Consider the following 27,758-nt stretch of genomic DNA (forward strand, 5'->3'; position numbering starts at 1 on the left):
AAAGCAATGCCAACATAAAAATCAAACCAAGGATTTCTGAGCTTGTTTTTCACAATTGAGAGCTTTTTAAGCTGTGTAGGAGACTATGCACTTTTGAAAGAGCACTAGATTAGGAGCAGGAAGATCTGGTGTTAGACTTGGCTCTTCTGTACATTAGTCATATCGCTTGCTCCTCCAACTCTCAAATTCTTCACTTTAAAAAAAGATTCTGTATTGCAGAGTAGTAAATGCTTATTGAATGAATGAAACTTTTAAGAAATTCCTTTCCAAGATTAAGAAATTCCATTAGGAATTTAAAAAGACATAAAAGACAGCATCACAGAAAACCTCCAGCTAAACACTCATTCTATTTAGTTTAAATTTGTCTGTAGATTTAGAGATTTTTCTAGAGAATGCATTTTCTTAGATGGGCACAAAATGACTTCTGGTCCCAGAGTACAATGCCATATTAACTGATTTAGAAAGAGTCTTGTATTCTACAGAAATACAACTCTGGATAATGCCAAGTTGTCACAGATGGGAATGAATTAGTTGTCCAAAACATTTGAGTATGTGATGCATAAAGCAACACTGGTAGCCTGTGGGAAAGATCTTATCAATGAAGTACACAAAAACAGTGAATGTTTACTTCACAGAGGAAATGGCTTCACAGATCAGAAAACTAAGTTGTCATAGAAACTCCCATGACAGATTAGTATTGACACATTAAGTGAAGTCAGAAACAAAGGAAGTATATCATGAATATTAAATTCAAATATTGTGGTTTTACTTTTTAACTTGCTTAATTGTCCATTTTAAAAAAAGATTCTTAATATCTAGATGGGAGTAAAATATTTTTGTGCAAATCGTCTATAAATTTTTGCTGAAAAGTTGATGACATTGAATTTGTTTGTTATAAAATGGTGAGCTTTCTCATGTTTCTCACCATGAATTATCCTTTTACTTGAATTAAAAATAATTTCACTGGTATCAATAGTGACATAGGAAGGAATATGACCCAACTATCTACATTTTCATACATAGAATCTTAAATCTTTTATTTAAGGAATCAGGTAGTAGCTATTATTGGTTTACAAATAAAAAGCATTTCAATCTACTTAATAGCCATTTGGGAAAACAAACAAATACTGAATTACTGGATTATCTGGAGGGCTAGTATTTATTGAGGGCCTGTTATGAGCCTGGCTATGCTAGACTCTCTATGTAAATAATTCCATTTAATCTTCTAACTACTCTGTAATATTTTTTTTTATTTTTTGATGTATAAACTAAGGCTAAGATATATGCAATGATGTAGGCCAAGATCATATGTAGGTAGAGAGGCTAATGTGGAATTTAAACCCATTGGGCTTCCACAATAGCACCATGCTGCCACATATAATTAACTGGATACAAAATCTAAGGAACAGAATGGACATGTTAGGATAAATAAGACTGAGATAAAGACTGTAGTAAGTAGAACTCGGATGTTGTCCAGGCCTCACCTGTGAAGGACCAAGTTAGATATGGGGTTATACTTTAATAACCGAATTTCCAGCCTGGTGTGAAAATTTGAAAGCCTTAAGTATGGACATGAACATATTCCCACATAATTTAACTAACACTGCTTTGGTAAATGATCCAAAGTGTGTCTGTTCGTGTTTTCAGCTTTTTAAAAAGGGATTGATGTAATTCTGGATTTTTGATTATAGCCTATTGACTAGACATTTTCAGAGGTTTCCCTGCAGTATCCATGTGTTGTTGTTTATAACATGTTAGATATTATTAAATAAAAAGCTTAAATTGCACAAAATTACTTTATCATAGAACTTGTTACCAACATTAACCAACTTGGGTATCAATCAATCAATCAATCAATCACTGGGAATTTGGAATAGTGAAACCATTAGGCAGAGAAATGTAATGATCCAGACCTCAGCCAAGCACCAATGATGGACATTTTAGTTGCACCATGCTCTACTGTGGTTGATGTGATATTTTATATAAATGGCCATAGACTAGTTGGAAAAGTGTTACGTTTAGAAGTGAAAGGCAATGTAATAGAGACTGAAAATTTGAGCTGGAACATGGAAAATGACCGAACAGGACAACTCTGGAAAATGTATAAGCAGATTTTTTTCTGAAGTGTGTGTTTAAAGAAAAATATATCAGAAGATATGAAGATTCAGTTAAAAGAAAGATAAGGAAAATGGTGATTGGCCACTGAAGAGACCATTTGTTCAGTAAGATATGATTTGATGGATGCAACTAATAAAATGGCTACAGAAAACCAGGATGATCCATTAATGTTCCACTCATTGAACATTGAGTTCTGCTCATCGAACTCAGGATGTACTATGACAAATAACTGTCTTTTTTTTTTCTTTTTGTGCCTGCAGATATACCGGGCACTGTCCACGGTGCTGAACTAGCATTGCCCGTGAGCAGTCGTAGGGATGTTTTCCTTCTCCCAACTGCAATGCCCTATTTCCTTAACTTGCACTGTGTTTGCTTGTAAATGCAACGTGAAAATCTTTCGGAAATATTTCTTGTTAAATATTTCTTGTTACTGCCGTTTCCAAGTATGGGATTTCATAGATTCCAAACTTAACATGGCTAAACCGAGCTTCCAATATTTTCCCCAAACTAATTTCTCCTGCAGTCTTCCCCATCTCAATTAATGGTATATTTGTTCTGCGTTACTCAGGCTGAAACCTTTGGTATCATCCTTTCCTGCACTCTTTCATATCCTACCTCTATCAGATCTACCTTCAAAATGTACTCAGAATCTGACCAGTTCTCACCATACCACTGCGTCCATCCTTGGGTAAACCACCATTCTCTCTCAGTTTTAAAGAATTTTCACCTGGTCTTCCTTGCTAATGCCCTGCCCCATCCTCATCTTCACTTTCAAAGTCTTCTCGATCCAGCAGCCAGAGTAATTTTACAAAATGTTAAAGTCAGATCATATCACTTCTTTTCTGAAACCCTATAATGGCTTCCTGCTTCAGTCAGAATAAAAGCCAAAGTCCCTATGATGTCCCTTATACGCTGTGGCTCTCTTTACTCTTCTGTATTCCGCTGATCAACTTTTCACCTCCTAATATACCTTATTTCAGCCACCCAGGTGCTTTTGATGATCCTGAGCCCACCCAATTATGTTCTTGCTAAAGACCTTTATACTTGCTGTTTCCCTTCTGCCTGGGTACTTTTCCCATCATTTTATGCATGACTCACTTTCTTACTTCAGGTCTTTATTCAAAATCTCTTTTTCATGGACTTCTCTCTGGTTTTCTTATTTAAATGTATAAAAAAAAACAAAACAAAAAAAAAGAAACCCCTCCCCCATAACAGTTTATATCTCCCCTTCTTTGATTTTTTCCCCCTTAGAATGTCTATAATCCAAGAAACTATGTACTTTAATTAAATGTATTATTGTTTGTTTCTCTCTAAGATGTAAAGTCAATGAAACTAGGGATTTCTTTTTCTGCTTTGTCTACTGCTATGCCTGGAAGAATGCCTGGCACATAGTAGTTCAATAAATATTAACGGAATGAATCAAATTCACAAATGATTGGTTTGGAAGCAAATTACATGTCAATACTTGATATAATTAGACATGTCCCATTCTGTAAGATTATTGTTTTAGATAACAAAGAAAATGTTCTTAGCATTGATTACTTTATGGTTTAGATTCTGGTTTTTGTGTGTGATAAGATAGGTATGAAGTCCAGCCATTTAAGATGGAAAGGACTTTAGCAAAAGTTCCAGAGCTGATCAGTTTCCCAAGGAGAAAGCCTACATGAAGTCCCTTTATCCTATGTATCCTGCTTTCATTATTTACCACCACTTCTAACATATATGTCTTAGAGAAACTATTTCTAGTGCCATAGGGCTAAGGGGAGTGAGTATTTCCCTGAAACGATTTCAGATAGAAAGAGGTAGGTTGTATCTTAGTCGTATTTCTAGAAATGAGATTTAATATTGTGTTCTTGTAAAAGAAAATTTTGTTATAAATGTGCACCAGCCACTAGGGGGTGCTGAGCATTTACATTCAGAGTAGGGTCCACAGTCTGTGTCTTGGCCGGCTAGGCTGTCTAGTCTAACTTCAGACCATTTCCTTATTTGTGTTCCTCGTAGTATTTTCGATAAGCTTACATATATTTAACATTTACCCACTCATCTTCTCCCCAGTATATTCTCCAGTCAGAGAGGGCAATTATGGGATCATTTGGTTTCTCTTTAGATACTGTGTTTAATTATTGATAATCTCATTCCCATTTGCCAAGTGGCAGTGGCTCATGCAAGGAGGGTTATGGCACTGCAGCTCTGCTACTGCTTTTCCACCTTTAGTAATCCCTCAGTTTCCTAAAAAGTGTACAAGTCTTTTAAGTGATTTCACCTGTGTGTGTAGAAGGCAAAAAAGAAAAAAAAAATCCTCAAAATTAGTAGTATTTATGAGTCCCTGTTTTTTTTTTTTAAGTTTTTGGTTTTGTGCTATTTTAGTTTAGGAAAATAACAGGCTACACAGCACCACCTTATTAGTGATTTTTTATACACGATTTTATTTATTTATTTATTCATTTATTTATTTATTTATTTTTATATTAAATTTATTTTTTATTGGTGTTCAATTTGCCAACATACAGAATAACACCCAGTGCTCATCCCGTCAAGTGCCCCCCTCAGTGCCCGTCACCCATTCACCCCCACCCCCCACCCTCCTCCCCTTCCACTACCCCTAGTTCGTTTCCCAGAGTTAGGAGTCTTTATGTTCTGTCTCCCTTTCTGATATTTCCCACACATTTCTTCTCCCTTCCCTTATATTCCCTTTCACTATTATTTAAAGATAACAGGAAGGCCAGTATCCTGTGGCCAAGAGTTAAGCGGGAATCAGATAAGAACAGGGGCAAAAAGTGAAGGTAGAAATACATACACAAGTATTTTTCTTCTCTCTTAACCTAATATAGCTTACTAGATCCTTTTCTTTTTTGGGGGGGATTTTATATATTTTTTCATGAAAGACAGAGAGGGGTAGAGACATAGGCAGAGGGAAAAGGAGGTTCCCTGTGGGGAACCCAATGTGGGACTTGATCCCAGGACCCTGGGATCATGCCCTGAGCTGAAAGAAGATGCTCATCTGCTGAGCCACCCAGGCACCCCAGCTTACTAGATCCTTAAGTTAAACTTTGTTCTTCTTTAATTAAGACAAAGTGCCCTTTTTAGAGTCCTCTGCCGGTAGAAATCCATGTGTGAGAGACATATCTTGATGTCTTTCAATACATTACTATATGGAAAAACTGAATCAATATATATTGTTATAATGTAGGGTTAAAATCAAGTTCTTTGGTGTTAACAGACCTTGGCTTAAAACTGACTTTGTTGTTGTTGGGTGCACCTGGATGGCTCAGTCCATTAGGCATCTGACTTTTGATTATAACTCAGATTGTAATCTCAGGGTTGTGAGTTCAAGCCCCACATTGGACTCCACACTGAGCATGGAGCCTACTTAAAAAATAACAGCAATAACAAGAAGTAACTAACTGCTGCTTATTAGGTGAGTTACTCCAGGCAAGTTACTTACTAGGTCTCTCTTGATCCTCAATTTCCTCATCAGTCCAATAAATTTAATAATCCCTACCCCATAAAGTAATTGTGAGCATTTCTAGAGATTTATGTGTCTATATCCATATCATTGTAGTACTTGTGAAGTTCTTTATATATGCATATAAAACACACAAATGCACATGTCTGTGTATAATGGTCAGCAGCACGAAGTATGGCATGCAGTAGTTGCTCTGCAGAAGGTGGTCCCTTTCCCTTTCCACTTTAATCTCGAGATTTTTAATTTAGTTATTAGATTATCCCGGTGCTAGTGGAAAAGTTAGAAATTGACTTTGTTCTCCCTTAACATAGTGCAATATGTGTAGAAATCACTAGTAGGAATTCTGTCATTAGAATTTTTGGAATGTAAGTAAAAACCAGTATTTTGCTTCATGAAGATATTTTTATTTCTCCTGGGTGGAATTCAGCGAAGAAATCAGTATGAGTAATTCACTCAATATTAAAGTCATGCATATTGAGGTATGCTTGATAGAAACACCACAGGAGGAATGAATTTTAAGGATAGTGAGCTGCACAAAAAACTTTGTATGAAGTTCTTTCTTTGGCTTAATGAATGCCAAGACCTAGTCCTCTGTGAAATGGGTACCATAGCTTTCCATGATGTGTTGTCTACGCAAAATTATCTGTCACTCCATATTTTTTGTAGGTTTCACAGGTAATGTGTCCACAATTTGTCTAGGTTGCTGTACTCTGTTAGAGAGCGATGACAGTATGTATTGATTCTTCTCAATAATTGTGTGACTTTGGGCAAGTCCATTAATTTGTTTGAAATAGAATTCCTGTCTATAAAGAAAAATAGTAATTTTGCTTATTGCATATCCTTGCATTGGGGCTTATGTGAAAATATAGACATGAGGGCTTTTATAAATTGTAAAATGCTCTCCAAATGTAGGATGGTTTTTATTGCTGGACTGCTGGCTGCTTCTTCCGCTTGTCAATCATGTTTCTGAAGCAATATAGAGTTGCTGAAGTCGAGACTATGTAAGAAGCCCCAGATGAGTGGGGAAACCATCTTTTTCTACTTTATTCTTCAAATGACAGTGGTAAGTCTGAGATGGAAAACCAGGAGATTAATTAGTGGATGGTTTTACATTTGCTTAAGAAAATGAATGATGTTTTTAGAATGATTTGGAAATTAGACAGTATTTAGGAGTCTGTTACAGTTTTCTTTTTTTTTTTTTATGTTACAGTTTTCTATGTGAGTGTTTCAATGTATTCTTTGAGTAGGACCCAGACAGATTCTCCTAACTAATCTTAATGTGAGTTTTCCCTTATGTGGGATGACACCATAGTGGGTTCTGTCATCTGGGACCATCTGCTCTCAGCTTTTACAGCAAATGACACCTAGGGGGCTGCTTCTTGGGCAATAATGAACATCCTGTGGGCTCTCCAGCCTCTCTTCCAGGGCTCTTTTGTCACCTGCCTTGCGTGAACAGGGGTTTCATACAGTGTTCTTTGCCTGCCATCAGTTGTGACCTGGCTGCTGAGCTAACGTTTCTCACATTTTATTTCACTACTCCAGCATATTTATCTTAAGACATGGTTAATCTGACTTGTATTCAATGGCAGTTTATACATCTACTTTGTGCATAAAAGTCTGGCTATTTTTTAAAAAGATTTTTAAAATTGTTTTTTGTTTTTTTTTTTTTGCTGTTTCAGTGATAGCAGGCTTTTATTAAGTGTTATAAGAAACCTGATTCTTGTGGAAAGTAGACTAGACCTATACCTTAGTGAGTGGCATAAAACTATATTTCCCTCTCACAAAGAGCTTAACATGCGTACAGTACATTTTAAAATTTTAATGTGTTTACAAGTTGGGTTTTTTATTGCATTGTAACTTGGCTAAATATGCCATTTTAAACTGATGTTTAAAACTGTATAAAGATCCTGTGGCTATTGATAAAAGTACTTTGGTAGGAAACACTGTGACATTTAAAACCTTGCCACACTGTACTGGGTGACTTTTCTTTGACATTGTTACAAACATCTGATAGTTGATATATAGCCATTTTCCTGATGCCAAGTACCTTGCATAAGGCCTTCTTAGTATATTGATGACTTGTGAATTATACATTTTGGAAGTACCTGGAGAGAACCTCCAAAAAAGAAAATGTTTTCTCTATCAGCTTTGTTTTTTTTTTTTCAATATTTTTATTTAGTTATTCATGAGAGACACAGAGAGAGGCAGAGACACAGGCAGAGGGAGAAGCAGGCTCCATGCAGGGGGCCCAATGTGGGACTCAATCCCCAGACTCCAGGATCACGCCCTGGGCCAAAAGCAGGTGTCAAACCAATGAGCCACCCAGGGATCCCTCTATCAGCTTTCTGATGGAGATTTGCTAAAATTAGATTGGTTCCTTTTGAATTTTTGTTTTTTGAACAGGTAGCTTCATAAATAAAGTCACTCAATTTTGAGTTATTCAATGAATATTTGTGTGCCTACTATGTGATATGTACCAGAATTAACTGTTTCTGCTCATGGAAAAGTGATGAGCTGGTTTTGATGGGACTGAGAAGGAAGAAAACAATCTGAGAACACTGGGCTCCTGAGTATAGTTACAAAGAACTGGCATTGGAAAAGGCTCTGTGCAAGTTTGACCATAGGGTATGTTTAATAAACTTAAATAAAATGTAGTTAGTGAACTATAAATCTGTGATCCTGGCTTAAGTTGTACTCTAGTAGAATGCCCAGTGGTCTAGATGTAGGCAAACATGGTTTTGTGTGGCTCTCTGCCACTAAAGCCACTTAGCTGTGACCCCTTGAGCAAGTTGCCTTACTTCTCTGGGCTACAGCTTATTAGTGGAGTGATGGATGGAACTAAATGATTTATAAAATGAGTCTTCATTTCTAAAACCTGTGTACCTGAATTTTAATGAAAATATTTTTTTTTAATTTTTTAATTTTTAATTTGGCAACATATAGCATAACACCCAGTGCTCATCCCACCAAGTGCCCCCCTCCATGCCCATCACCCAGTCACCCCAACCTTCCACCCATCTCCCCTTCCACTACGCCTTGTTCATTTCCCAGAGTTAGGTGTCTCTCATGTTTTGTCACCCTCACTGATATTTTCACTCATTTTCTCTCCTTACCCTTTATTCTCTTTCACTAATTTTTATATTCCCCAAATGAATGAGACCATATAATGTTTGTCCTTTTCCGATTGAAAATATTGGTTGTTAATACTTATTGGGAAGTTAAAATATGGCAGTCACCATCTTTATTACCATACAAATGATATGATTTATAGGATACCAATCCTATACTCAGCTCTGGTGTCAGAGTCAAGATTTGACCAGAGACCTATCAGTTCCTGCTATCCTAGTGCTTAGCCATTATGCGGTACAGCCTCTGAATGGAGGCTGATTAAGAAAGGGAGGCTCACCTTTCCATGATCCTCTGTGTGAATTTTCAAGATCACTCTGAAAGATGCATCCTGTCATGGAAGAACACGGATTACCTTTGCAGGAGAACTATGTACCCTTATATTTCAGGATGCCTGACAGGCCCCCTGAGGTCCAAACCCATTTTTTTTCTATAAGAAATCTTTTCTATAAGAAATCTATGACCAAAACTATGATCTTGCTAAAGGGTGAGTAAGGGCAGGTGTTGGGGCCAATCGGCAAAGAAGAAAGACTAGGGTTTCTTTGAAATACCTATTAGGGAGAATTAGCAGTGAGAAAAGAATGTCTCTTTGAATAACCTGGTCTTCTAACCCATGTAGAACTGATGACATTTGCCAGTGTCCCCTCATCACCTCAGGAGTCATTCTGATTTCTCAGAAACATGTGTAAAGTGTCCACTTAGGGAAGCATTATTTTATGTTGCTGATATTGGAACATTTGCTGTAGTCAGGAATATTCAGCTAATAGTTCTTTTTCCTGTCTTTGTTTTTTGCTTGTGTGTGTGTATGTTTTCAGACCTATTGATCAATGATTTCAGGTAGTCACTGGCCTAAGTCAAAACCACTTGCCTCTCAAGATGTGCTGAGTTAGTTTTTATCTTATCACAATAGAAATGAATTTACTGTACCATTTTAGGCTACATGGTCTTAAAGATACCATCTTAAAGAGAAAGTAAAGAAAACAAGATTTCAATCATTGCCTTCTTTCTCAGCTCTATCTCATCTTTAATATATTGTTCATTTCCTGCTAATGTTTCAAACACTTAAGCTCAATAAATATTTAAACTTGTGTTAAGCAACTGATTTTTAGACTTTTTAGCAGACTGATTGCCTGGGACTGACACTTCTAACTAGGTAAAAAAAAATTTTTTTTCAAAACACTCTGTGGTTTATTTTCTCCATTTATTTGTGAAACCAGAACTAAGGCCATATGAAGGGTATGGGGTAGGGTATGCATGGTTTCAAGAAAAAGTATTGAGGAACTGGACAGTGTAATGAAAAAAGGAATAGGTGACTTATAGTGCCAAGTCTCTATTTTTAAGTGATTGGGAAATGAAAAACTAACATTTAACACCTTTATTCCAGTACCTGATGATAGTCATTGGGGTTTGTTGCAGATCAAGGAAAACATTGTACAAAAAGAATAATAAACAAAGGGAACATACTGTTAGTAATAAGCATAAATACATTAGTTTACTATTTTAGATAACTCATTCACTATTCCATATTCAAATTTGTGTTTCTTACCAAAGCCTCACTTTCATTCCTGAGTCCTATTCAGAGATGAGTAGTCATAGCCTGAAGATCTAAACTGAAATGTTCTATCATTTACTGTCTCATACTTCACCTCAAATCTTTCAGCTCATCTTGAATTAAGCAGCTTTTCTGTTACTCACTTAATCTGACATCCCCTTGAAACAACACTTTGATATTACCGCCAGTCCAAGCTCTACCACTTTCTTGCTAGTTGTGGGTTCGTGGGTCAGGTGTGCAGCAGAGTGCCTGGCTCATAGGAATTGTTAAAATCTCGGTTTTGTCTCCCTTGCCTCAGAGCCTCACCCTTCTTGATCATCCAGATCCTGTCTATTCTTCAGGACTAGGTCTGGTTACATCTCCTATGTGAGACCTGTGGGACTTACATCCTTTTCTGAGCCAAATAGGGAACATTATTTGTCACTAAATGAATACCACTGTGAATGATTGTCTTTTTCATGTCATATTAGTTGGGGCTCTTGGGTTAGAAGCTTTAAAAATGGATTGGGCTAACTTGAGTGAGAAAAGAAAATTTGGGGGAAGGCTGTGGGTAGCCCACAGAATTCACCAGAGCCTGGAGAACCAGGGCTGGAAATGGATGGGAGGAGAGGAACAAGACAGTATCACATGGATGAGGAATGAAGAATCTGGTGAATAGTCTTGTAGCTGGAACAGTCTGATCAGTGAGCCACAGCTGAGATGAATGAACTCCAACCACTTCTTCCACTGTTATGGCAGTTTCTCGGATGTGAATAGGAAGAGACCATGTAATGAGCTCAGCCCAGCTACACCAGGGCAATGAAAGTATTTGCCTTTTTGATTGCCCTAGAAGAAGACCAGGTGCCTGGATTAACCATCCCCAAAGACTATCTGTAGTAGGAGATAGCTAACCCACTTAAAATGATGTTGTTAAGGAGAAATAGATGGTTAGTGACCAAACAAGATGTTCCCTACCAGTTTTGCCCCTCAACCTCCAGAAATTTTCATTTCTTTGAGAGTGCAGATTGTATCATACTATTTTGTTGGGGTTCCTATAATTTATTCATTGCATATTTACTAATTCCTTTTGTGTGCACCAGTACCTAAGTAAGTGTTGTGTATGCTGTATTCAGTAGTGTATACATAAACATTCCTTTCTTTGGGTATCTTGCTGACGAGCAAATAGTAAAATTTGGATTGGGTTAGTAATGGTGGTGGTGGAGGAAAAATTAAAACATGGCAAGGTGGTAGAAAATGTTTTGGGACAGAATGTGCAGTTTCAAAAAGTGTCAAGGAAGGTCTCTAAGAAGGGGACATTTGAATAAAAACTGATTTGCACAGGGAGCAAGCAATGCAGATATGCAGAGGAAGAAAGATCAAGTCAAAGGAAACAACAAATGTAAAGGCCCTGAGGCATGTGTTCCCTTGGCATGTTGAGGAACACCAGGGAGGCTGGTATGGTTGGAGTGGAGTGAAGGAGGAGGAGATGAGATCAGAGACGTAGGTGAGAAGTAGACCAGCATGAAGGCAATGCATGAACAACATGTGGCCTCTGTTTCCATGGGCCTTATGGTCTCATAGGAGGTACAGAGTGTAAAGACCTACTTCAGTACATTATAGTGAGTGTTAGGTTATTTCCAAAATGAACGGCGGAGAAATTAAAAAAAAAAAAAAAAACAAAAAAAACGGCAGAGCCAGGCAGTAGGTTCGAGAGTGCTTTAATGGGGAGCACTCCCGGGCGAGGTTCCATGACTTCGAGAGGTGGCCCGAGTCAAGGAAGTCACGCTGGGGTTGGGGAGTGTGGGGGTTTTTAAGCCTTATTGGTTCTGGTTCCGGTTCCGGGTCGGATCCGGGTGGGTCTCTTGCCAAATTAGGCAAGGGAACACCGTGTCCCTAGGTGACTGGCTGGGGTGGGGATAGTACAGCCGATGGGGGTGGTCCCTGGCTGGAAAGTCCTGGATGGAAAGTTTCGGTTTCCGTCTAGGCTTCGATTTACTGGGGATGATGTGGTAGTTATGGCTGCTTTGGCGGGAAGATCAGCCATTTTGACCCAATTTGAGATGTCTGCTATTTTGGGTGCCCCTGTCTCTCAGCCAGCCCAACAGTGAGTATCCACATTAGGCATGCAGGTGGGGTTCGCTGCACCCAGGCAGCAGAGCAGGCCTGGCTAGGTTTCTAACTGCCTGTGAGCTCTTTAATGGAAAGACTTATCTTACTCATTTTATTTCCTTAACTGCTTGTAGAGTTTCTGGCATGTATCTTTTTTTTTTTTTTTAAGATTTATATATATTTATTTTAGAAAGAACATGTGTGGGGAAGAGCAGAGGGGGAGGGAAAGGGAGAAAGAATCTGAAACAGACTGCATCCAGCACAGAGCCCCACACCCCACTGGATCCTTCCACTGTGAGATCATGACCTGAGCCAAAATCAAGAGTCAGACGCTTAACCCACTAAACCACCTGGTGCCCTACTGGCATATATCTTTTATGTATATATTTTAAAATTCATTTTGAGTGACTAAACAATGAGTATTTCGGGCACAATAGGTAAGGAGGAGCTTATTTTCCTTAATCACATGTAGGTGAAGCTTACAGAGATTACAGGGAATAAGGAAAAGTCACAAAGGATGGAAGAACTGGGATTTGAATCTCTGAAATTTATTCTCTACTCAGTATTTTTCCTGTCCCTGGCATCATTGCTTTGATGTTACAAAATACTGAAAACAAAAACTGCTAAAAAGATTTTGGAAAGATACATATAATGTCTGCATTAATTGCATGATTTGTGATGCCAGTGGAGTTGACTGTCTTACTGCAGTATAGGGACTTGATTTATTGCTTTATTTGTACTGTTTTATCTCCACGTGGAAATTTTTACGCTTGTTATTGTAATTTTTTTCTGCAGTGTACCCAAAGAACATCCAAATGTAAAATGAAACACATCCCGAATGGCTGCAGGGAGCTATAAGGGAGCTGATAATTTGAATTTGTCTATTGCAACTAGTGCTGCTAGTATATTCAGCTATTTAGTATTACTTAATGTTGAGAGGGTCTTTCCACCAGGCCTCTTGAATTGTGAAGTGGAAGTTTGGTGCTCTTATGTAACCCAACGCTTGTATTTTTTAATTAAGCAAGGTGCTACATGAATCAACAAAACAATCCAAGCTGAAATGGAGAAAACACAATTCAATTAGTGACAGCAGGACCACTGCCTGAGGGCCCCTTCATCAGGTGAAAAATGTGACAATGCCAGAAAAATATAAAGCATTTCTTATAATATTCTGTCTGCTAAACCAATATTTATTGGAGTCGATAATCTTTGCAAAATACCTCTCACTTACTTCCATTTATATTCCATCTGTCAGTAAGTTTTTGGAATCCCCAAAGATGGAAATGTAAATTTGTGTTAAGTGTTTAAAACACCTATTAAAGTCTTGCTTGGGCTCAGAAGCCCAAGTTGAAAGACATTTTGTGTCAGGTATTGTATTAGGCATTACAGGTGCAAAAATGAATTTATTTCTTATTATTTTTAAAAATATTTTTTATTGGAGTTTGATTTGCCAACATATAGTAAAACACCCAGTGCTCATCCCAACAAGTGCCCCCCTCAGTGCCCATCACCCAGTCACCCCATCCCCCCTGCCCACTTCCCCTTCCACTACCCCTTGTTCATTTCCCAGAGTTAGGAGTCTCTCATGTTTTATCTCCCTCTCTAATTTTTCCCACTCATTTTCCTGCTTGCCCCTATAATCCCTTTCACTATTTCTTATATTCCCATATGAATGAAACCATATGATGATTGTCCTTCTCCAATTGACTTACTTCACTCAGCATAATGTGGTATATATATATATATACACACATATACACACATACAATCGAATATTACTCAGCCATTAGAAAGGACGAATGCCCACCATTTGCTTCGATGTGGATGGAATTGGAGGGTATTATGCTGAGTGAAGTAAGCAAAGATGAATTTAAATATGAAGTCTTTTCCTTAAACTTTTAACAAGAAGGAGAGAAGCCGTTAACTAACATATCATGGGATGAGGGCTATGATACTAGAATATTTGGAATACAATGCGAGATTCTACTGGAAGGAGAAAGGTATTCTAGCAGGGCACAGGAAATGCTTCTTGAGAAAGTTTATGAAATAATGGAGAAAGAGATTCCAGGTGAAGGGAACAGCATGAGCCAGGGTCTAGATCACTGATAAAGGAAAACACTGTAATAGTGCCAAGTGAGATGGACACAAGAAGGCTGGCTCAAAAATCTGAATTTATCCCATTGGTAATGGAGACCCAGGAGGGAGATGTTATATGTAAAGTTCTCGTGGAAGGTTTGTTTAAATGAGGGAGGATGTCAGAAGACCATTGAAAGACCATAGGTGTGGAACTCATGAGAGAAGCTGGGTTGATATCCTAGAGAAGGAATTTACATGGAAAGTAAAAAGGGCTGATGATAACAGGAGGTCAGAGGAAAGTACTATTTAAGGGTGGGTTGAGGAGAGGATGTCAAAGGATCCAGGCTTTGCCGTGTGTTTGGAACAGATCTGCCAGCTATTCTTTTAATAGTAAAAGATAATAACAGTAATAAAGACAATGATGCTAATGATAGTGGTAGCTAGTGTTTATTGACCACTTACTCTGTACCAGATGTGTTCTAAGAATTTTATATTTAATCCTTATAGCAACCCTGTGAGATAAGCAATATTGTCATCATTCCAGTTTTATAGATGAGACCAGGGCACAAAGATTTAACATCATTTGCCAACGGTCACACAGCTACTAAGCAATAGATCTGGGACTCCCAACAGAGGCAGCGTGGCTCCAGAGTCTAAACTCTCAACCCATAACCATATTATATCTCTTAATAGTCTTTTTTTTATCTCTTAATAGTCTTAACCATTGTTGGGGAGAAATATTATGAATAAAAATTGTTTTATTATGCTCAAAGGTCAGGGCCCAAAAGTTTTGGTGGTTGAGTCACATAACAGTATAGCTCTAACAGCTTTTTGATTTCCAGGTCAACATATGATTGTTTGATATAAGCCTCATAGACGTATTGAAGCAATTCTCACAGAGCCCCCATGCCTCTTATAACTTCTCCTTTCTTTCTAACAGACCAGCTGATTCTGTTCAACATGAGTGAGGCTTGGGTCTTCAATGTTGCACAGGAAAATATCTGGCCTATTGAAGGTAGAACTTTATTGAAACAATTTAGGGGTTTTCTCATTATCGTTTTCTTAGTCAAGTACTTTTTTTAAAAAAAACAATATTTAGTCTCCCTTTTTCTGTTTGCTCCTTGTAACAGACAATAATGGAAGTTGAATGTGTATCTTCAATGACATTTTTGTGTTTTAAGAAAGATGTGTCGCCTCCTTGTGGTTGTCTAGAATCTTCCTTGTAGCTGAGTCAACCAGATTGGTGGACCCAACGCTGGCATGTAGCTCGGCCAAATATACTGTATAGTTTCTGATAAATGCTCATATTGTGGTGTCCCTCCCTCTCCCCCCTGATCCAATGCCAAGGACATAATATTCTTACTCATTTTCTGGCTCTGAATGTTTTCATTTTTATAGCCTAACCTTTTTGTCATCTTTGGTATTTTTCAAAGGCTCTGTCTCATTCCTTTAGTTAGACTTTACTGACATTCTTACAGGTCAGTGTTTCTCGTCTGTTTCATTCTTTGTTACTTGTTTCCCCTTCCATGTTCTGTGTGCTTGTTTTATAACCTGACACCCTCAGAAGGTTCTCTCCTATGTTATTTTCTCTAGAAGCCTACTGTTTTCCCTGTTCTTCAGAGCTGTTTGTGCATATGTGCACACACAAGCACCTGTGTATGGGTAGATGTCAGTCCTACAGTCTCTGGTTCCTTTTGAGGCAAGTGGGTTTCTATTTAGAATGTCTTGAGTATAACATCATGCTTACTTTACTTCGAAGGTTGATAAATATTTCTGTTAAAATCCTAAGTTCATGTCTTTACTTAGTCTTTCTCTTCTTTTGTGGACAAACTCCTACATGATACAATTTCTTTTTCCCAAAGTTCCTGTTTCACCAGCACCACCAGCCAGTGGTTCTTTGTTGGAATTGTGGTAAGGGAGCTCTTGCTCTTCTGTTAGCATAGTGATCAAGAGCAGGGACAGTTATAGTTTCAAATCCAACTTTGCCACTTACTCTCTGGGTGACTCTAGGCAAGTTGTAAGGAAGACTGAAGTCCAGTTGCTTAGGACAGTGCTTGGTACATAGTCATCACTTAATAATTTTAGTGGTTACTGAGGTGCCTGAGTGGCTCAGTCAACTGGGACCTGACTCTTGATCTCAGGGTCATGAGTGGAGCCTACTTAATAATTTTAGTGGTCACTACCACCATCATCAAATCATGTTTCTGAGAAAACAAATGGTCAAAGCCAGTTAAGAATTAGCAGATTCCCTAAAGAAGCATCTGGATTGATAAAGTTTCCCATTACTATGATATTGTAGCTATAAAAATATTTCTCACCTATATTAAGAAAATATCCTTCACTCCTCTGTTCCTAAGAACTTTAATTTCTTTTCATAGAGCAGCTTAATTCTCCTTAATATCTGGCCCTAGACTTATCATATCCAAACCCTCATCAAGGTGTTCAACAGAATGGAGGGCCTTACCGTATCAAAAAGTACCCTGTAACTTAGAAAATAGGGAGATAACATTCTGTTACTGTTAGGAATATATTGCCATCCCTCCAAGATAGACAAATTACTTTTAACTTGACTAGAATTTTAAACAAGGAGAAAGAAATAGCTTAATGACTCATTTTAGGGTAAATAATTCAACCATGCTGATAGAGTAGCATGGAATAATCTGAGAGTGGTGGTAGGAGTTTGGTATGAAATATATATAAATATATATTTAGTCTGAAATATATAATGCCGTTCATATTGAAAAACTGGTCAGAAGGAAAGAATATTGGTTATTAGACACTTATCTTCAGAAAGAATTTAAGCTAATAAACTTACTACTTTATTTCTTTCACTTAAGACAAAGCATATCAAAGATGTTAATGCTTCATTCATTCATTCATTCATTCATTCATTCATTCATTATCTACCCAGTGTCCACTGTATGTCAGGCACCAATCTGGGCATTAGGGTTACAGAGGTGAACAAGATAAACAAGGTGCCTGCCTTCACAGGACTTACATTCTAGAGGCAGGAATTAGATGTTAAGTAAATCAGAATGATAATTCCAGCTGGTGCTAAGGGCTATGAAGAAAAACAGTAAAGTGGAACAGGAGTAGTGCCAAGAGGAAAGAAGTGTAATACTGAAGAAAGAAATAGGAAGGATGAGTTGCAGTTCTAGGGGGAAGTATTTGGAAGTAAAACTGGGTTTTATATTTTCTCCTATATGGATTGGGGAGCCATTATTAGTTTCCAGCAGGAGAGTAACATGCTCTGAATTTCATTTCAGGGCAATTCCTCTGTCTCTTGCCAATAATGTATTAGAAAGAGACTAGACTCTGTGTGAGGAGACTGGTTAAGAGTTGTGTCTATAGGAAGGAGGATGGTAGTTTGGACTGGATGGGGAAGTGGACTTGGGAAAAATGGTTCAAGATCTATTTTGGGAGCTGAGTTAATAAGACCTGCCAGTAGACTAGCTGTGTGGGATAAGACAGAAGGATGTTTCTGGCCTATCTAATGGGTGAAGGGTGGAGCTAGCCCTTTATTGAGAAGAGCAGAAGAGAAGCTGGCTTTTTGGAGAGAGGGGGATAAAGAGGGAGGTTGGAGTATGTTATGCTTGAGAAGCCTATGAGGCATCCACATGGAGGTATAGATAGCCAGCCAGCAGAACAATCAAAACAAGAGTTGAATTTGGGAGGGTCCATATATTCATCGTATTAATACTATGGGAATGAGGGAGATTGGCAAGGAGGAGAAAGAAGAAAAGAGCCCTGGAGAAACCTTGGTGAAATCCAATTTAATTGGTAGGTAGAGGAAGAGAAGATTGCTATTGTTTAAAAAAAGTTTCAGTTTTAACAATTTTTTTCCCTCCTCATGATTCTGGGAGTTGAGTGGGCTCATCTAGATAGTTCTTAGTTGTCCTTTCAAACAGCAACAGGGGCTAGGGTCCTCTCAAAGCTTCTTCATCCCATAAAGATTGTTTGGCTAGAAAGACTCCAGTGGCTGGGGGCTCCTCAGGCAACTCTCTCTCCTCGATGTCTCTCCATATGGCAGCCTTCAGGGATCTGAAGTCCTTACACAACAGCTGAAGGATTGAAAAGAAACAGCCAGGGAGGAAGGGGTGGGGGGAAGCCAGGAGAATATTTTATTGCTGAATCTGAGAAGTTTGAGGAGGGTAGCTGTCTATCATGTTAAGTTCTACTGGAAGATTAAGAAGCTGAAAGAACAGAAGGTGCATCATATTGGCAAGATGCAAGTCCTCGTGCCCTAAGCAAAAGTGATTTTGGTGGGATTTGGGGGGCGGGGGGTGGAGATTGGAGGGATTAAGGAGTGAACAGAAGGAGAGGAAAGCAGATGGAGATGGTGAGTGCATTGAGTTCTCTTAAGAATCTATAAAGGGGCCAGAGAGAGTGAAACCCAGAGGGGGATGTGAGTTTAAGGGAATCTTAGACATTTGAGATGACACCTGAAAGAAAAGTTCATCTGAGCAAAAGACTGGCTAGCATACGGTAACTACTCTGGGGCTTAGAGAGTAGAGATAGCTTGGAGTCAAGGTCTCTGCTCCCTTTTCAGCTTAAGGCCGTCTCTCTCTCTCTCTGTCTCTCCTTTGTCTCTTGCCAGTGGTTTTTTGAGAATCCATCCGTGACTGAAATTAGCCTGTCCCTGAACATCTTAGAAACATGAGCCAATAAATTTGCTTCCTTTTTGCATAGCTTAAGATAGATACTTCTATAGAATTCTTTTATTGTCTACATGACACATGTCTATATGATGAATTTCCAAAGAATTTTGAAAAGCACACTGTATAGTTCCCTCTGACAGCCATCCAGATAAAGAGGGTGGGGGGAAGGTCAGGGAGGGGGGAGATGGGGAAAAAGTAATATTTTATTATAGAGTTGTTTTTTTGGATAGCATATATAACATTTACTTTACAATTTCAATATAAGTTACCAGATATTTAGAATTGGAAATGAAATCTGATGCCATCTGGTTCAAATATTTTACTGAATAGAAGACATGGATGCTTCAAGTGAGTGAAAGACTTGTGGAAGGAAAGAATCCAGGGTTGTAACTTAGAAACCAGGTTTTGGGGTCACACAGATACGGATTCGGATCCTGGAGCACTGCCCCTCACAAGTCCTAAGCTTATAAAAATTATTTAACTGCTCAGTGTGTGTTTTCTAATATATAACCTGATTCATTCATACATTGACCTTACAGTTATTGTGAGGCATAAATTAGATTGCAAATTAATTAGTAAAGTACCTAGATATCTTTGTTTAGTGTTACCTCTATACAGTCCCAAAACCTGAACGAATTAATAGTCTAAGCACTAAAAACTTGAGGATCACAATAATAAGGGTCATACTTTTTCTCTTGTCATCTTATTGTTAGTTTTGGGTACACCAATAATTTGACTTTTCAGTTGAAATTATTATTTAGATTAGTCATAGATTTACATGAAATCAAAATAAATAATACAGAGAAAACCAACATATAGTTTATTCAGTTTGCTCCCATGGGAACATTTTGAAAAAACTGTAAGATCACTCAACAATTTGTTATAAAAAGAAAGTCTTTTTTTATTGATGCTAATATCTATTAAGACATCAGAAGTTATTCTTTAGTACACATTCCTCTAATAGAAAATAAAAATTATGAAGCTTCCAAATTCGATCTTTGTCCAAATGGAAGTATGAATAGCATGCATTTTGATTCTCTTTTTAAAAGTTATGATGAACTTTATGTAATTTGGAGCTAAAGCAATGTCCTGATTTGAACATCTGATAGAACAATTAGATAAGAGGTTCTACTACAGCAGACTTCTGACTTTAATTTGGTGACTTTGTCCAAGACACTTAACTTTTATTTTCTAGAGCTAATTGTAAACTGGGGCAAAAGTATGTGTCTCTGACTAATTCACGAGAATGTTCTGGGTGAATTAAGTATCATGTTTATCTATCCCCTGCCTATCTTTCCAGCTTCCTCTCTTTACACTCTCCTTTTGCCTTCTATGCTTGGCCATAAGAATGTTCTCAGTTCCTCAAGCAGAGCATGTTCTATCTCATTTCTGCTCATTTTCTCATGCTCTTCCCTCTACCTGGAATATACCCTCATTCCCTGTCTGCCATGCCTCTTAAGCTATTCACACACATATACTTCCTCCCTCCTTCTCTTCCCATCCCTCTCTATGTCCTAGTCCTACTTATTTTCCAGGTCATATCTTTAGTCAAGTCTATAAGGGAAGTTCCCCATGACCCTCAGGCTGGATTAGGTCCCCACATTGTATGTTCCCTTAGCATCCTGTGCCTTTATTTCATGGGACTTAGCCCATGTCCTTGTTGTGCTTTGTCTGGTGCCTGTTTTCACCAGTATAAGAAGTAAATGCAGGAAAGAGACTTTTCTGTATTTCTTCTATCATTGCTTCATTGTATCTATCGCAGTACCTGATGCAGAGTGGGTGCCTAATAAATACCCATGGAATAAATGACTGAATAAATTAAATAAACATACACTTAGCTTTTTTGGAAGAAAACACTATGCAGGTCAGGTGGGACTGTGGGTGGCATTTATTCAGTATGTGACTCATCTAGATTTAAGACCATTAAATGTTTAAAAATATATCTTTGTGGGGGTGCTTCAGCTTTCCTTAATTTTTATTCCTTTTGTTTTTCATTTCACAATTGCTGTGTAATTATCTTGCAAAATACCTCAGAATGTGGCCAAGACGAATTTTAAAAAGGAAGGCAGCCCAAAATAGAGAAGAATGTTTACTTTAATGCATTAAAGATTTGTGAACGTAAAGCTCTTGCTAAAGTCCCCAGTAAAGCATACGTGGTAGCAAATTGCTGCTTCTCATTCTGCCTCAGATGGTGAAAAGACCTTGCAGTTTTCAGGCCAATAGAGGTTGTGCATGCTCTGTGCATCTGAATTCCCAATATGATAACTCTATGTTTCTGGGATAAAATAATGCTAAAAGTGTGCTATCTGCTTTTGTACTGAAAAAAAATCAAAGAAGAAATTTTTTGTCTCTGTCTACTGAGATCTCATGGATTTTTTTCTCCTTGTAAGAGGAGACTTGTAAATGTTCCCCTTTGGGGAGCGGGTCTTGATTTATCTTGTTCCTGCTTTCCGTTTTCTCTGTCTTAAGTGTTGGGAAAATCCCACTGAAGCCAGCTTTCTGCTTACTCAACATTTATATAGAGAGGGAGGAGTCAGAACCTCTCTCTGTGTCTCTTTCTCAGCCATCAACAAAGTATTTTGAACTTTTGTCAGAGATTTTAGATACCAGTGATTCTTGTACTTGATATCCCATCAAGATCACCAAACATCTTAAAAACAAAAAAATTCAGGGCCTCATGCTCTAAAATTATTCAGTATGTCTGAAGTGGAACCTGAAAATCAAGCTCTTTTGGTGATAATGATGTACAATCACATTTGGAAACTGCAGGATTAAAAATAAAGGAAACTGTGGGAATCCCAAATGCGTGAAAATGTTAGTGTCCCTTTGATTGCTTTTGGGCTAACATCTCAATGCACCAACTTGGTCCTTTGTGATCTCACTTCTGCTGGTCCATTGCTCCCAAGTTCATTTCTCCTCATGACCCTCTCGCACTTTCTCCCAAACCAAGCCAATTTGGGCACTGGTAGGTTGCAGAATGTACCACAGGTTTTGTCGACACTTGGACACGGTGAAGAGTTCCTACCCTTCCATGCCCTGGGTAATCCCTACTTACCTCTTGGACCTCTCTGTCCTCTTTTGATTGAATTGGCATCCCTTTTCTGGGCTGTCCTTGGCCTTTGCTCTTCCCTTCCCTTCCAAACTTCTTGCACTGTGTTAATTTGCCCTGCACATAGTGGATGCCAAATAAATAGCTGTGAACTGAGTAAATTGCTTGTTTACTTCTGTCTTTCTTACTGTATATTGAGCATCTGAAAATAAGACCGCTGTTGGGACACCTGGGTGACTTCTGACTCTTGATTTCCATTCAGGTCATGATCTCAGGGTCATGAGATGGAGCTTCACATCAGGCTCTGTACTCAGTGGGGAGTCTGCTTTAGATTCTCTCTCTCCCTCTCTTTCTCTTCCCTCCTCCATCTACCTCCTAGGCTTGTGTGTATTCTCTCTCTCTCTTTCTTCCCCTAAATAAATAAGCAAGTAAATAAATCTTAAAAAAAAATAAGACCTCTATCTTTTCTACTTAGCAACCCTAACACAGATGTTGGCCAGTGGAAAGTATTCAACTAATCATAGTTAAATCAATGATATGAATGAACTTATAAGGAAAATAAAAGAATCCTTATTTTTGGCTAGATATTTTGATGGTTGTCATTGTTCTGAGTCAGAGAACATTTACCTATTACAATAGACACATATTTTAGTAGAATAAAAAAAGACCTTGGGCTGTTATTGTGTATATTGGAGAAATAGGAACATACAGGTAAATTGTACTGTATGGATTTTTCAAGTGTTTTATTTTTACAGCAGTAACACCTGTATAACCTGTTGAGAATTCTAGAGATACAAGAAGATATACAGAAAAGTCTCCTTCCTGCCTTTGTTCCCCAGTTACCAATTTCTTCAAGGCAATCAGGGCTGCAGTTTTATACCTTTTAAAAGACAAATGGTGGGGGTCCCTGGGTGGCTCAGTGGTTTAGCGCTTGCCTTTGGCCCACAGCATGATCCTGGAGTCCCAGGATCGAGTCCCACATCGGGCTCCCTGCATGGAGCCTGCTTCTCCCTTTGCCTATGTCTCTGCCTCTCTCTCTCTCTCTCTCTCTGTTCTCATGAATGAATAAATAAAATCTTAAAAAAAATAAATAAAAGACAAATGGTACCATATGCTAAACATTTGTTTTACTCAGATTTTTTTTTTTTTTTTTTTACTGACTGTTATGTTTTGGTAAACATCTGATGTAAATGACTACATAAGGACCTTCTCTTTTATCTCTCTTACGACTTCAAAGTAATGTACTTTATGAATGTATCCCAATCCATTCATTTACTATAGTACCTTATTGATAGATATTTAGGTTCCTATTTCAAGCTGTATCTATGAGCATCTATTATTGATGCTCAAGTAATACTCCTTACTCCAAATTCCTTGTACATGTTATTTGGGATGTACGTTTGTATATGCAGGGAAATTTTTAGAGTTACACTTGCTAGATTATTGGGTACAATAATTGCAATAATCTTATAATATTGGCAAACTGCCAAAAATAGGTATCATCTTAATTGTCCTGTCAATTATCTCATAAATCTCCAGTGGTACCTTGAATATCTAGGACCTGTGGCTCTGACCATTAAGCACATGGTCTTTTCTTAATACATAGAGTTGGTGGAAATGAATTGGAAGTATCTGAGGGCAGTTGGAACTTGAGCTACCTGAGAGTTACCAGTAAGGCTGAGTTTTTAGAATGTTTGTGTTTATAGACTAAATATTTAATAATTTAAGGGTACTTGATTAAATACTGTTAATAAAGATAATTCTCAACATGTTTTCATCAGTTTCAACACTATTCTGTCACTGATTCTTGGAGAGGGGACTGTGTGTGTGTGTGTGTGTGTGTGTGTGTGTGTGTGGTGTGTGTGATTAAAGGAAGGAATTTGGAAATGGTAGTAAATAATAGCAAACACAACAGTTGACTGAGACAGTTTATTTTTTATTTATTTATTTATTTTTTTTCAGAAATGAGACAGTTTAAAGATTGACCTAGATGGGCATGGTTCTTCTTCCCTGCACAGGTACCATCTTACCCACTAAAGAGAATCATTCTTTTATTCTTTCTATTTTGATAAGAGATCATGATTATGGACAACACTTTCTGGTAGAATTTTCCATAGTACTGGTGCCAGGCTCAATATCACTTTCTTTTGTTTTTCTGTTTTGGAATTATTGATTTTTGCCTTAGGTGATTTTTCTCTCATTACAAATGATAGTCTATTATTCCTTATATCTAAATCATAGGCATCAATTTTATCTGAAATACCCAATAGAATGATTAATATTCACTGTAGCTCATAATTAAACTGCCAGAACTTGAATCACAAGCACTATATTTTTGCATTTTATTGTCTTTTTAAATAAGATCCATTTGTTCTGTTTTTTGCTGATCACTAATACAATTTTAGGAAATACAGAAATATATTTTAAAAAGGGAATAAAAAATTAAATAAAAAGGGAATAAAATCTTAATCTTGTAATATAAATACAGAAGCTATTGATATTTGGTCTATTTCCTTTGACATTTTTGATGATACAGGTATTTTCAAGTAATCAGAAGTTTATTCTGTAACCTGTGTGGCCATCCTGCATTTTTCAACTACCATAATATTTTAATATACATTTCCCAGGTTGTTAATGCCCCATTGAAATAATTTAAAGAATTTAATAGTCCATGTTATGTATACAACATAATTTATTTAACCATTCTTTTATTGTGGGATATATGTTTCCAGTTTTCAGCTTTTATAAAATACACTGCAGTGACATTATCTTTGAATGTTGGTCTGCATATATAATTACCCTAGATATATACCTCAAAGTCTCAACACTGGATCATAGGGTATAAATATTTTTTAAACTTTTGATACAAACTACCAAAATGCTTCCAGCAAGACTCTACTAATTTACAGCTCTGTCATCAATTTATGAGATTGCCCATATCGCTATGGTCTTTCAACATTGTTATTTTTTTAAAGCCATGAAAATTAAATCTTCTTGGTTAAACTTTTTATTAATGAAATAGAGTATTTTAGAAATCTGTTTCTCGTTTCCTCATCCTTTTTATTAAATATATATATCCCTACATGTTCTTTGTATTTCTGTCTTTAGGAGATTTAATACTTCACAAATCTTTAATGCTGTTTCCATGTGTACTATATGTCTATGGTCACAGATATTTTTTTCAGAGAATTCTAGTTTGCTTGCATTTTAATTTTCTTGAATTAGGCAAGTTCAGGAAATTTTCGTTTAGATCAAATGTATTGATGTTTTTCATTGTGAGTCTTTCCTAGCTTTTGTATTTAGAAATCCTTTCCACACCCATGATGCAGACAGAAATTTACCTATATTTTCTCCTATATATTTTTTATAATTTCAGAGCAGCCTGGCATGTGGGATGAATGGCAACAGGTCTAGTGTGGCTGAGGAAGGTGGAGGGTAAGGTCAGAAAACGTAGGAGGTGGGTGAGGAAGTGTTCCTCCTTCCATTTCTTACTTTCTTATTATTATCTAGTTTTTCCTCCTTTCTGGGTTAAATTTGCTAGCTTATAGTTTATCAGAAAATTGTCCATTTATGTTTCTACATGTTTCAGTACTCAGATGCTTAATTTTCTCTCAAAAATTTTATACATCTGTATCTACCATGTATACCATTTTACTCTTGAAATTTCTGTTTTATTGCTTATAAACTTGCTAAAATCCATTTGCAACATTAATTAGTGAAAATAGTATATTTAAAAAATAACTTTCCTATCCTTTTTTAAAAAAAATTCATCTGTAAGTACCAGTTAGGTTGCATTCAGATATATGTGATAAACCTTACTGTGAAGGTTCAACCTAATGGGGCTTAATTTTTCTCACATTGAAGAAAGCCAGTAGGAAGGTAAATCAAGGCTAGCTCAGAAGCCTCTAGGAAGGCATCGAGGATATAGGCCTCTTCTACTCTATTAAGCATGTATGTGGCTATCCTGTTCACAAAATTGTCCTCTGAAAATGAAGTACTAATTCCAGACAAGAGAAATAAGAGGAAGGATAGAGGGCAGCTAAGATGTTCCTTTTTCATTAGGAAACAAGTTATTTTCCAGCACTTCCAGTAATAAGCATCTGATTACTTCATGGCCCAAAGTGGGTCGCATAACTGCTCTTATCTTCAGGGGAGTCTCTAGGATCAAGTGTTTTGAACTGGGTACGTTGCTGCTTTGAGTACAATCTACATATTCTTAGTGAAGAAAGAGAACTAACAGTGTTTGCCACAACAGACAGCCTGTAGTAGAAGCAGTACAGATGAGTCTCAAAAGAAAAATATACATGGTCTAGTCAATATATATGTAAAAATGATAAAATCTATAAAATTCCAAAAATACAGGCTAAAAACTGTTATTACTCTGGCTCATTCAGTTGAGAAATTAAATAAAAGTGATAATACTCAAAATTAGCATGCATAAAGTGAAATGGTATTCCTTTAGGAAGTATAACTTGGTATAACCTTTCTGGAAGCAATTTAATAATACATGTGCTGTGTGTGTAAGAGTATCTTATTGAGAGTTTGTTTTGCATTTCCCTGATGACTAATGAAGTTGAATACCTTTCAGAGGTTTCGTGACCATTTGAATTTCCTCTTTGGTGAGTTGCCTGTTCAAGTCTCTTGCCCATTTTTCTACTAATTATTTTTTCTTACTAATATGAAGTTCTTTGTATTTTCTGGATACAAGCCATTTGTCTGGGATATGTGTTGAAAACATCTGCTCCCAGTCTGTAGCTTGATTTTTCAAAGCTTTCCTAATAATGTCTTTTATAAACAGAATTGCTTAATTTCAGTGTTATCTAATATATCAATCTTTTTCTTTGATGTTAGTACATCATATGTCCTATTGAGGAAATTTTTCCTTACTCCAAATTCATAGAGATATTTTCTTATAAGGTGTTCTGGAAACTTTATTGTTTTTACCCTCATACTTAGATCTAAACATGCTTATTTAAAAGATTTCCTTTCTTAGTCATTATCGTTGCTATAATTTATATACTTTTATTTGCAAGCAAGAGCAATGAGCTCTTGCTTCTGCTGCATTGTCTGTTTATCAATTAATGCAGTGATATTACTCTTTCTTTAGTTTTAAAGTGACTTTTGCTATCCAACATTTGGCAAATTCATCTATTTTTTTCCCTGTTCATTTGAAACCTATAAAGTCCTTCACTTATCTTTACTGTAGAAATTAGTATATTTCCTTGACCTATTAAAGTCTACCATTAATTGAGGTACACAGAAGTGTTTCTTATGTATAGTGACTGAAGGCTACAGATAGTGTTTCTATCCCAAGCAACATAAGATTCTTATTTATCTTTTTCAAGAAGGTCTTCTATTATGTCTTTTGGATTTACATATCAATTCTAGCATAAGCTTGTCATGTAAAACCTGTTAGGATCTTGACTAAGATTGCTTTGGAGCAATATTTGGAGACCAATTTGGAGGAGAAATGATATTTTAAACATATTGAAACTTTTCATATGTGAACACAGTATATGTAGCTCTTTATTAATTTAAGTCTACTTAGTTTTCTTAGTCTTGTTCTCTATACATAATAAGGCATAGCATTTTTAGATTAGTCTTAGATATTTGTTATTTTGATGC

The 27,758-nt window shown here is 37.1% G+C and overlaps 1 protein-coding gene across 10 annotated transcripts in view; it reads left to right on the forward strand.

Annotated features, from left to right (window-relative positions):
* The window catches only part of ANO4 (anoctamin 4), a 405,675-nt gene that overhangs the window by 98,602 nt on the left and 279,315 nt on the right, over positions 1-27,758 (forward strand). Inside the window, exons 2-3 of one of the 10 annotated variants that reach the window (XM_077846038.1) lie at positions 24,096-24,151; positions 25,510-25,590. The exons of 8 other annotated variants lie outside the window; for them this stretch is intronic. Coding sequence is in view for 1 of the 2 variants with exons in the window: in XM_077846034.1 (XP_077702160.1) it covers positions 24,124-24,151 (28 nt within the window). In the remaining variant the exon portion in view is untranslated. The remainder of the gene's footprint in view (positions 1-24,095; positions 24,152-25,509; positions 25,591-27,758) is intronic. One more of the 10 variants, XM_077846034.1, reaches the window with a different exon arrangement.

The sequence above is a fragment of the Canis aureus genome, chromosome 13 (genome assembly GCF_053574225.1).
Source record: "Canis aureus isolate CA01 chromosome 13, VMU_Caureus_v.1.0, whole genome shotgun sequence".
NCBI lineage: Eukaryota > Metazoa > Chordata > Mammalia > Carnivora > Canidae > Canis > Canis aureus.